General features: G+C 42.6%; 1 protein-coding gene across 1 annotated transcript; it reads left to right on the forward strand.

The window, feature by feature from the left end:
• The first annotated feature begins 4384 nt into the window (after window positions 1–4384).
• Window positions 4385–11850, forward strand: LOC119658875 (angiotensin-converting enzyme-like). Its single transcript, XM_038066647.1, has 8 exons — window positions 4385–4581; window positions 4921–5482; window positions 5962–6322; window positions 10361–10706; window positions 10879–11099; window positions 11168–11308; window positions 11417–11589; window positions 11661–11850. Exons 1-8 carry the CDS (start codon window positions 4540–4542, stop codon window positions 11678–11680), a joined length of 1866 nt encoding a protein of 621 aa, XP_037922575.1. The 5' UTR covers window positions 4385–4539; the 3' UTR covers window positions 11681–11850.
• Window positions 11851–11880: the final 30 nt, after the last annotated feature.

Here is an 11880-nt window from a genome sequence, read left to right on the forward strand (position 1 = left end):
TCTGTCTTGTGTTTATGGGTCATAACAGGAAATTTTCAGTTTTTTGAATGGCTGCAGAGGTGAATACAATTCTGCTTCTCTGTAATCACCATAAGTACCTGAAAAGAATCAAAGCTGAATGAAATTATGCAAATAGAGCGAGAACCAGACAAAGGGCTGAAAACTTTCTGGCTTTGTCGTTCATGCTTCCTTGAAACCACGGTGCGCCTCCATCCTATCCCAGGATATCATGAAATATAATGAATTATGATTCATTTCCGTCAGATAAAGTTTCAAATTACTCCGAGCGGAATAAGCGTCCAACTGAACACAAACTTTTGGCCTTTCCACGGGGCTCGGTCTTCGGTTCTTACTTGTGGTGGCCTGCCGGCAAGCTAGCTCTATATTTCGCCTGCACTTGATGGAAATAGGAAAGCAGGATGATACCAAAACCCATTAACATTAGCTCCATTCCACCATCACTGTCCCATCTATCAATTATTCGCAACAAACCCTAGTCGTTATTCCTACGCTGCCTGGGCTTTCCACACGACAATGCCTACGGTCATGGATTTAGCGCGTCATGAAAGCGACAAAAAAAATGCAACCAACCGACACAATAGGGAAAAACCTCGTGCATTTTTGAATTCACCAACTTCTGCGATATCTGCTGGATTTTATATGGTCGTTGGTGCGGAAGCGCTCGTTAAACGCGGAACGGCAACAGTAGCGATGGCGGCATAAAAAAGCAGACATTAGAGAATCAACCGTGGAATGACCTACTTGTTGAATCCACTTGGATTGAAGGAGATGTGTGTGCTAGCGTTGCTTGCTTTTACGGTTGAAGATTTCAAAGGTCATCCCCACAAACAAGCTCCTCACCATTCGGTTTCCATAAGGACATATCCTGTGAGCAGGAAATAATTGATTGTCGTGAAGAAAGCTCCTTCAAGTTGGAAGATGTGTGGTGTATGGTCGCTTGGGGGAATTACCTTTTCTTGGATGTTGTACATTTAAGAATATGAGGTGCTGTCTTGGTCATGTGAAACGTATGAGTTTTGAAGGCTGTATCCTGAATTCCACTGGATTTTCTTTCTCGCATTTCAAAGAGATTTGGAAATAATGCCTGGAGTCTTGTGGGAAACTATAGTTGCGAGTTTATATCTGCACTGGATATGGGGAGAACGGAGGTGGAATTCGTTTGATGTGTTCTGCCTTAATGTTATTCAAAGCCGAAGGATTCATCAACCTGTGTTACTTTCATTTAGGTTACCTACGGCAGTGTTTCATGCCTGTCTCTCAGTTGCTATCCATCCTTATTTTGATTTCAGGCTAAATGCAAAATTTAATTAACCTCGCCTTGGTATTTTCTGTCAATCTTGGCAGGTGAAAATCCTTAATTTTTGAACAATAAAGATAACGGTCCTGGAAGTGGTGGGGTATGGGGGGTTGAAGGCATCGGAGGAGTGCGAACGTGAGAATCCAATTCATCTGCACAATTGAGTTTTCTTTGCACTCTCATTCCCAGAATTACTTTTGACAAGGATTTAGTCAAGGTATGTGAGGTATCACCATCAAATTCGTTATTTCCTTCATTATCATGAATTGTATAAGATATTGCTTTCTGGATATCAGGATGTGTGTAAGCATAGCAAAGAAGTGTGGGTTATTGTATTGGATGCCATGCAAACAGGTGTGATAATCACTGTTTCTAGTTGCAGGCGGTGTCCGGAAATAGTTATGTGATGTTAGAGGACTCAAAGCTGCGCTTCCTGGTATCAAACCCATTCCTTATGAGAGATGCTCTCTTCATTGACAACGATCTCTCGACGAACCTCACAGTAAAGTTATTTTACACTTTCCCAGGTTGATTCCCTAATGCCGACGTGTATAACTTTCCATCGGTCTATCTTGCGATCATTGTGACAGAAACTTTCATCTTTGCTTCGTTACAGCTAAAGAAGCTTAGTAGTTAGTAGTTAGTAAAAACCGCAATAGGTGTAGCTTTACTTGAAGTTTGCCTTCTTTCCCATATCACATCACACCACATCATATCACATAACATCACATCACTAAGCTAAGCCTTTTGTCATTGTTTCGATGATTCTTGTCTAGACGTTCTTCGGTATTCCCATTTTCTCGGTGGATTCATCCTTCTTTTCTCGTAAAGTTCTAGGAGGGGATACATCGTGCAATAATATTCGCTAGTTTGCATTAAGTTGCACTGAAAGTCCTGGATACTCTTAGCGAAACTAAGCTTGGGGTTATGTTTCCTTTCTTTCGCTTGCTTTCACCGATTAGTGTTTCCCTGACTGATCTGCGGCTGTATTTAGGGCACAATATTGATACGCTAGGACTTGCTGGCTTCTCACAGGGGTAAGCCAGATGTTCCTTTCAAGTTAAACTTCGGGCCAATTTTTGAAGTGTTGGTGTGGTTCCTAATCCGAGTACTAATTGAGATTCCTTTCCCTATGGTTGGGGATTCCGGGAGGAATCACTAACGGACAAAGTTTAATATCCTATGGCCCAGATTTGTCCGATGTTTCTGGTTTGGGTCCGCTGTTGGCATAAACAAAACCTCCATAACTTCAGCTGCGAAAATTGTCTCCGAGAAATTCTCGTGTACTTCTGCCTCCTCATCTAGTGCCTCAAATCGGGGTTACTATGTTCTGGGGGTTTTATGTGAGTATCCGCCGTGCCGGTGGAGCAGTCTTCTTAAGACACGGATTAGCTTTGTGATCGGCCGAAATAACGGTGCCTTGATACGCTAGATGGGGGTTTGAAAACCTCGCGATTGCATCCAAATCAGGTTTTTGATAGAATAAAATGGCGCAACCGACCACGACGAGCTAAAGAAAAAGAAGAAGAAGTAGAGGCCCACAGTGACAAGCCCAACGGTACCAATTTATACTGAGTCCAGGCTCAGCAGTCGTACTGGTGGATGCAAGACTTACCTAAAGCTTCTGCTTAACTAAGGAGTTGAGACCAGAGAGGGTTTGCAACGTTGAGACCAGACTACATCAAGACCATCAAGTCCACCTGACGAAAGCGGTTCCTGGTGCCACCATGCGAAAGTTCTAGGATTGCTGCCCTGTCTAACTCGTCTCCACCTCAGAGCACCCCTCAGATTGGTTGTCATTTATATGTTTCCATATGCCTTCTCGAATTCCTTGGTTGTTCTCCCGTCTTCTTTCCTACTGTCGCGTTGTTGCGGTAACTTTGTCAATGGCTTTGTAATGTATGGTGATCTCGTGTCGCCTTTCAGTCTGTTCTCCTCAGATCTTTTCCGTATTATAAAACTTCTTCAGCTCCAGGCTCTCCAGTAAAAGGATCTTTTTCTCATTAGCATCTTGCAAGGGGAGGAAAAAGTCGGCGTTCGTTTTACATTTTTCATTTCGAACTTACTGCTCTTTGAGTTGAGTGGAGGCGTTACTTGCATTGGTTTTAGTTTCCTTCTGGCCTTTTTTGTGTCTCCTGCTGTTCCTCCTTCCTTTCTCATAGACTTTTACATTACGAAATTTTAGATGTCACAGAATGGTCTTAGCGGAGATTGAATGATTGCTCACAAGGGCATCCTAGAGTTGGAGGAAGGGGGCACAGAAGGGCCTTAAAATTTGTGTTTTCAAATGAAAAACCTTTAATCGGCTGTAACTTTTAGGCTTTGATGGAAAGCTCAACTTTCGTCTTGCTGGACCTCTATTGCGTAGTGTGAGTGCACACAGTAAATAAGCGAGAGAAGGGAAGCGAGGGGGGGGGGGGATTGGTTTGATATTTCTTGCAAATATAGTCATGTGGGGTGTCAAATGAAAGGCCCTGATTGGTGTTATCTGATTTGAATCCTATTTTGAAGATTTGAAAAAGAATAGAGCGAAGGGCGCAACCGTACCAAATTTAAAGTGCAAGGACCTTATTACTAAAAACTAATTAACTGCAAAATCATTTTTTTGGCTCCCTAGTTTCGAAACTGCCGGAATATTAGAATCAGTACTACTGATATGTCGAAGCTGTAGATTCCGACCCACACCAAATTCTAATCTTTGACTCATCGTCAACAAAAATTACCAGGAAAACTGGCAATTCTACACTAGAAAACCCGATAAGCGACAGGAGTAATGCTTACGTAACCTTGACTTCTGTAACAGATTAACGTGATGTTTTCCTCACATTATGCTCAGCGTCTTAGAAACCATGAATGAGTGAACTGGAAGATGTTTTCATCGGAGTCACGATGATTACAACTCCCAAGTCTTCTCCATGCTTCCCACAACCAAGTGATTATAAGTGGTCTTATCAATTTATTGCGTAGGTCACGTGGTGTATTTAAATATTTTCTTTTGTTTAAAAAAAATAGATGTTTTGAGAGGATTTCAGATTTCAGCTCATTGGCGACTGTTCTTTATCGCCTCGCTTGATATAGTCCATGTTTTGAGTTTGGTAAAGCAACTCGAACCGCAAAAGTGGCTTTCTGGGGTTTGTTTTTTTGTCCCGGAGTGTCATTTCCGTGAACGATTTATATTTAATGGACATTTTCGCGGAAAGTTTCGCTTGCGGGTGGTCGCCATGTGGACTGTTGGAGCGCTTGTTTTAGTGCTAATATCCTCGGTAAATATGATTTTTGGGAGGCTTAGTACCTTCAGTCGTGTGACTTTTAACTTTGGACCTAGGTCCGTGCATCTACTTGAGTGCTTTTTGTATCTTTTCAAAAAGATTTTCGCCGGGAAAGGTTCTAGTTTACACAAGTAATCAAGTTAATGTTTGTGTTAAGTGTAAATCGTGACCTTAGTGTTGAGAGGAGCTAACTAGCCTCTCAGTATAAAAGAAGTGAGAAAGTTGGGTTGGGAGTGAATACAAGTGTAATCTCGTCAACTGGTTCAATGTGTTCTACTTATAATATGTTTTCTTAAATTCGTAGCTTCATCTAATTCTTTGTTTATCCTGCAGATACCAAAGTGTTCTACCGAAGAAATCAACTACGAGTCCTTGGCAAGCAGCCTAATATTCAGCAAACAAGATGACTACACATCTCTTCTTCGACAAGTTCAAAACTTTACCTGGAATTTCGATACATCCCGAAAAATATACACAAGAAATTACGGAGACGACACGAATCCAGTCAGCAAACTCAGGAACCTAACCGTCACACTGTGCCAGGAACTCAAATCGATCCCACACGAAAATATCACCCAACCCCGATTACGACGTCAAGTGAAATTGCTAAGTGATCTCCAGATAAATGGCCTGGAAGAGAATGACTACCATAGAGCTCAAGATCTCCTTAGAGGTCTCGCTAATTTGGTGAAGACCGCAAAAGTATGTTCCTATAGGAATCAAACGGACTGCTCACTGTCCTATCTACCACATATCAATGACTGTATTATCCGGACAAAAACTTCAAGTGAAATGGAGTATTATTGGATAGAGTGGCGTCAAGCGATCAAGTCTCGATCTCGACGATTTCTTGAGGAATATATTGAACTTTATAGAAAGGCGGCCTTGTTGAATGGTATGTATTTCCCTTTTGATAGCCAATCTTTCAAATGTTTTAAAACATGTACGGTATTTCAGGAACCATTTGATCTCTTCTCCAGTCAGATATTGAGAGAGCGGGAGAGATTTGCGAAGAACTTACTCTGAAGAAGAGATCAACTGGTTTCCGAAATACAATCCTCTATTTCCATCCCTTAAGGTAGTAATCAAGTTGAGCATTTTTTAAAAATTCGTCCGTTTATCTAAAGGGTTTTGAATTGCTGTTCCTGAAGTTCGGGGCTTCAGATTTCCTCAAGAATCTTCCCGTGCGCCTTCGGAAACCTAGTCCTTCGAGAACCGTTTAAATCTTCATAAATCCATTTTATTTCTCTGGGTTACCAGATTCAAAAAGATGGTCCTCGACCATCCCAGAACTAGACTGGACCTAAAACCGCGCATACTCATTTTCTACTACTCCTTCTTCTTCAGTTATGATAATGATATTATTTTTTTTAGGACACATAACACCATCACGAACCTGGTACCTATATTATGAAGACGATTTGTTAAGCGAACTCACAGAAGTTATGGAAGAGCTAAAACCACTTTATACTGAGTTTCACGCCTATGTTCGGCATCATTTACGTCACGAATATGGAGAGGAGAAAATATCAGATGATGGTCCAATCCCAGAGCATTTTATTGAGCAGGTTCTGCTCCATGCCTGGAGACAGCATAGTGCCATTGATACACCGTATCCGGAGAAACACTTACCTAACGTCAAGGAAAGTATGAATCGGCTCAGATATAATATTCAAAAAGTAATTCTTGTAGCGGAAGATTTCTATGTATCTTTGGGATTCGAAGAACTGTCTAGGTAAGTTTTTTTGAAAAACGAGTGAGTCCCACGTTGGGCACTGTTTGTGATGACTGTGACAGCTTCGGGATAATCAATTGATCATCCGAGGTGGTGATTTCTAAGGGCCCAATTTTGGCATACTTTTGGAAAGAATCAAAAAGGACTTCAAACTATTTCTTGCTTATCACGAATACAGATTCAATGTTTGCTATGGAGGGGAATATCATTTCACTCCTTTGGACTCTAATTTAAAATTATGTGGTTGCCATTTATCCGTTGGTACGAGCCATCGCTTGGACTTCTCGAGATGTTCGCGCTCCTTTTCTATCGTTCTACGTCAAGTGCTCCTGGGCTGATCCACTTGTCGGTCATCTTAGGAGAGTGGGTTACACTGCATGGCGTAGTCAACAATGCAATTGTCGCCCCTCTTTAATGTGTGACCTATCCACTGCCACTTCCACCTTCCGATCACATCGTGTACATGCAGGAGGACTGCATCCCGACCAAGTTCTTCGTTTGAAATCAAGTGAGCAATTTATTTTATCCAGCCGCGGCAGGCTTGTTCTTATTGATTGAGGGAGTCCTGAGTCCATATTCGCCTGATGATGAATTAATGATGCGGTCAGTATATTACTGTCATGCCAATACCTCATTAACTGCGACGATTGGCATCATCGCACTTGCTTTGAATGACGGCTGGTTTTGCACCGGCGGAAGTGGAAATTTTAGAAAGCCATTGCCACGCCAGGTTCCATCAGTGTAAGGGATTCTAACCCACTAAAACCACCTCTACTTTCCTGTTTTCCCTTCTATGCGAGATCGCCGCAAAGCATTACTTCACGAGGAGGATTGTGCTTTAAGCGACTAACCCTCTCACTCTTCGTACCGTCTTTGCGCGCTCCCCTTCTCCAAGTTCCGCCTGAATTACATCAGTTTCTCCGATGATGTTCTGAGGGTTTATGCTGATTTCTAAACGGCCCTCCAGGCTCCTCCTCTCTGAGCGAAATAGCGAACAGTAGAACATAACTGGTGTGCGACCATGCCCTAACAAGAATTGGGTCAGGTGGTAGCGAAACTCGTCGTGTCATCTCTGAATTCACATCTGAATGCGGGTTCAACGATACATCTGTGAGTCAGTCCACCATTGCTACCATTTTTCTAGCGACCCCCGCCTTTGGTATTTTGTGTCCTTTTCAGGTAAATTTTCTCGTGCAGGCAGCGTATCTTACTTGGAAGAATATCCATCGGGATCATTCCCGTAATAACAGACGTTGTCTCGCCTGAGATTATACTGAAGGCGCTACACTCCCTTAATGCCACTAAGTGACAAATCTTGTAGCAGTTTAGGGGTTGTCAACGATCTTTAACGGGTCGCTTACGATACGGGGTCCCCAAGGTGCCCGAACAAGTAGTTCTGACCCCTAAGCTGGCATAATGCCTGCGTCCTAGGTAGTAGCCTCGAGAAAGTTGCTCGGTGAAGTGAGAACTGCTAATGACCGGTACATGCTAGGACACACTGGGAGTCCCCGAAGCCGTCGACAACTTCTTATCGACGAGACTAGATTTCCTCGTCTGCTACTTATAGTCAAGCCTAAAATTAATAGACAAGAGGTACCATCCTCCAAACTACAAATTAATATGTACCGGAGTGCAATCGCTCACGAGTTGCTAGCGCAATTCGCTGCGGAGATCAAAACTGATTTACTGCTCATTAGTGAGCAGTACCGGCCCAGTTTCAAAGGCCGAGGGGACGGCTTTGGTGTTTCGGGATGACGTTTCCCAGTGTCTATCTTACGCCGAATGAGACGATGCCGGACTTTCGACACAGCCTTAATGCTTTGGAGAATACTATCTTGGGCACAGATGGGCGGATCCTGGTCGGGGGTGATTTCAATGCCAGGGCACTTAAATGGGGCATACCTCACTCAGACTCCAGAAAGAAACGACTTCCTGAAATGGCGGCGAGAACAGGACTGGTAGTTCTAAACACCGGATTCCCCTCAACGCTCCGTTGGCTAGGCTGCGAAGGAAGCATTCCAGACGTAACCTTCGCGTCAGAGTCACTGGTGTCGCTGGTGAACGAGTGGCGAGTTCTAATAGACTCTTTGTGTAAAACAAAACCTTATTAAAATCGGTTTACTGTCTGTCTGTTTGACACATGCATTTTTCACGGAGACAACTGTAGCAATTCACACCAACTTTGGTGGAACGATGGCAACTATGAATGCTTACGCTTACAGTGAGTTACCTAATTCTACGTCGGATTTAAGAGCGGTTCCCATACATGCAAAAGGGGGGTGCACATTTTTTCTCATCAAATATAGTCATGTGGGGTATCAAATGAAAGATCTCGATTAATACTTTCGAACCTGTTCTTAGTTTTGACATTTGTTGGAAAGGTGGGGAGTGCGGGGGTCGAAAGTGATCATTTCTTCAACGAACTCATTCGCAGAAACTACCCAACGTGTTCTCATTGCATATCTATTTCAGTAGAATGTCTAGTAATATTTCACAATTTTTTTAAGAATTAAAAAAATGTCATCGTGCAGGTCTTTTTTCCTGCCTACTCTATCTGAATTGACATGAGACATGCTTGAGGCACTGGAAAATCGTCTCCATGCCCCAGGCCAGCTATTGGGGATGTTGAGGGCTATTTAACTTTTACTCTACAAGATCCGGGAAGGACAGCGCAGAATGACGGTAACATTGGGGTGGCTCAGGAATCTATCCTTGATCTGGATCTTTGGAATGCCTTATACGATAGTCTTCTATGACTTGAGATACGCGGACGGTGTTGCGGCACTAGTTACCGTACGTCCAATCGAGCAAGTTCAAGGTTTACTGGGAATGATGATGGATGGATGGATTCTTCCTAGCACGAGAGAAAACTGAAGTTGTTGTGCTGACGCAGGAGAGGGTTGTCACAGTTCTCCCTTTCAGGTTGGTGAAACCATGGTTTTGTTGAAGCCGGCGGTGAAAGATTTCGGCATCATGGTAGACACGAAGATGAGCTTCTTCCAGTAGATTCGCAACACCGCAGACACGGCTGCGGCTAGAATGTTTCCGATTTTCTGGCTGATGTCCAACGTCGGATGTCCCTTATCCAGTCCGTCCTCCTTTACGATTCCGAAATATGGGCTGACTCTCTCAGTAAGAAAATGTACCGTAAGCGCCTAGCGCAAGTACAAACAACAGAATCGAGAAGAGGATGGACGTGAGTCTCATAAAAGGCCGTGGCTCCATCGAGAGCACGATAAGGTTGACTATTACTTAACCCAGCTGCTCAGCGGACACGGGTATTTCCAATCTTAACTGCACACAATTGGGAAATCACGGTCGCCCGACTATATTTATTGTAAGGACGTGATGGATGATGCCTGCCAGACCTTTTCGTCTGCAGAAAGTGGTAGTGGGTTTTGGGTTTTCGGACACTTAATTGACGCCATGCTGTAGGGCGAAACAGAGGAAGTTGGATTGGAATGCCAGAGCAACTGAGACTCCCTGAATGCACGGGGATTTGCTTCTATACGGAATAGGCCTGGCCTGATGTAATGTGTCAAATGTTCCGGGCCTGGACGCTTCAGAGGGTGTTTTAGCTGGTAGTCTGTATGAAATAGAAGTCCACCTAAAGAAGGGGTGTAATTTTTTGTCATCAAATATAGCCATGTCGGATATCAAATGAGAGGTTTCGTTTAGTGCGGATATTACTTTTGACATTGGTCGCAAAGGGGAGAAGTGCGGGGGCAAAGGAAGGACAATTACTTCGAGGAGTCGGTCTCAAAATCTACCCAACAGAAAAATCTGAAAAAAAATGATGGCAGTCCTGGAAAGGCTCCCAAAAGTATCTTTTATAAATGAGCGAGACGTCGTTCACTAACTGTGACAGTTACTTTTTAATGTTGCCATTTGGATATCTATTTAAGTAGAATGTGGAGTTGTGTTTTAAAGGTTAAAAAAATGCCATTCTCATCCTGCGAATATTCAAATTTTCCCTTTTATTTATTGAATAGGTTCTCCAATGCAAACCAGCTTATCTGCTTTATTTATACTTTTCAGCACATTCTGGACCGAGCACATGTTAAAGATTCCGGAAGATGCGGATGACCACGATTGTAAATCGAAAGTTTATGATCTCTATCCGGAGGTCGGTCTACGCTATTGTACAAAAATCGATTTCCGTAAATTGATGCAAATGCACGGTACCATGGCGACCGTTTTCTATAATTTACAAAAGAATTCATTACCAATTGGCGTAGATAGAGAGGCATTTCCGGGCTTTGGTAATATAATTGGAGAGGCGGTAATTTTATCGGCATCAACCCCTCGACATCTTGAAAATGTCGGATTAATTGAGAATTATTCTGTTGACAAGGAATTGAATTTGAATCGACTTTTTCGGTTGGTAGGTATCCTGTTTGCTATGGTCTCCCAGATCCTCATGTAAATTGGATGTTTGTCGCTATTGAATTGAAACCCGGCACAAAGGGCTGTAAGTTGTAAAAGGCAATCATTTGGAGGAGGATTCGTAATTGAGAGCTTTGTTAAATGGAGGCTTTGTATGTTTCTCATTTCAGGGGACACATACCCTTCTGTCGATACCAATGTATTTTGTGAATGAAAAGTTTTGGGTTGACGCATTGGATCATCGAATTAGGGCGGAGGATTACAATTGCGAATACTGGAAAATTAAGCAGGAATACGCGGGAGTGGAGCCTCCGGAGAAAAGAACCGAACAGACCCTGGATCCTGGCTATCGATTTTACTTGGGCCTGGATGATGCTCGATCCAGTACAATGTACCTACTTGAATAAGCCACTTGTCATTGTTACTCCCCTACATTTTTTTCACTTAACTTTCTTCCAGCAAGCTCCTTTCGGAATTAATGGGATACCAAATCTACAAGGGACTGTGCCTGAAAACCGGACAATATATTCCCGGCGATCCGAACTATCCGTTACATAATTGTGATTTCTACAAAGAGCGACAAGCTGGAGATATCCTAAAGTAGGTTTTTTTTTCCGTTCCTTCCTTCCGGGGTTGTATTTTTCAGTGTCCAAAGTTTGCCTGTAATATATTCGGAGAGATACTTACCAGGGAAGATTTTTATCGTAGGAAAATAATGTCATCGGGCGCTACAAAATCGTGGCGTGAATTGCTAGAAATGGCTACAGGCGAAACGAAACTCTCAGCGAAACCCATTTTGGAGTTTTACGAACCGCTTTATACTTGGCTTAAGGATTTTAATGCAAATAACGATATTAATGTCGGCTGGGATATAACAGAAAGTAAGAGTATAAAAGCATTCATTAATTCCTCCCTACAACTGGTTTTAATGCAATTTCATACTCGTCCCTAGAGTGCGAAAAAGACGGATGAGGATGTTGATATCCATTATATGGTTCTAGACGTCTGCATGGGTCTTTATTTGAACAGGAAAGGGTGATTTTTTACAGGTTTACGGAGTTAAGGCGGTTGTTAGGGATTTAAGATGTAATCATTGTATTTATGTAATTATGTTATGAATAATATATTTGAAATAACAATTCCGAATAGGTTTTATCATCATAATAAATGTA

Source organism: Hermetia illucens, chromosome 6 (genome assembly GCF_905115235.1).
Source record: "Hermetia illucens chromosome 6, iHerIll2.2.curated.20191125, whole genome shotgun sequence".
In the NCBI taxonomy this organism is placed as follows: Eukaryota; Metazoa; Arthropoda; class Insecta; order Diptera; family Stratiomyidae; genus Hermetia; species Hermetia illucens.

Coding starts and splice junctions, on each gene's coding strand:
- LOC119658875 (XM_038066647.1), top strand. CDS start 4,540: ATGTGGACTGTTGGAGCGCTTGTTTTAGTGCTAATATCCTCG. Junction 6,323..10,360: donor GGATTCGAAGAACTGTCTAG/GTAAGTTTTTTT, acceptor TATACTTTTCAG/CACATTCTGGACCGAGCACA. Junction 11,100..11,167: donor GATGCTCGATCCAGTACAAT/GTACCTACTTGA, acceptor ACTTTCTTCCAG/CAAGCTCCTTTCGGAATTAA.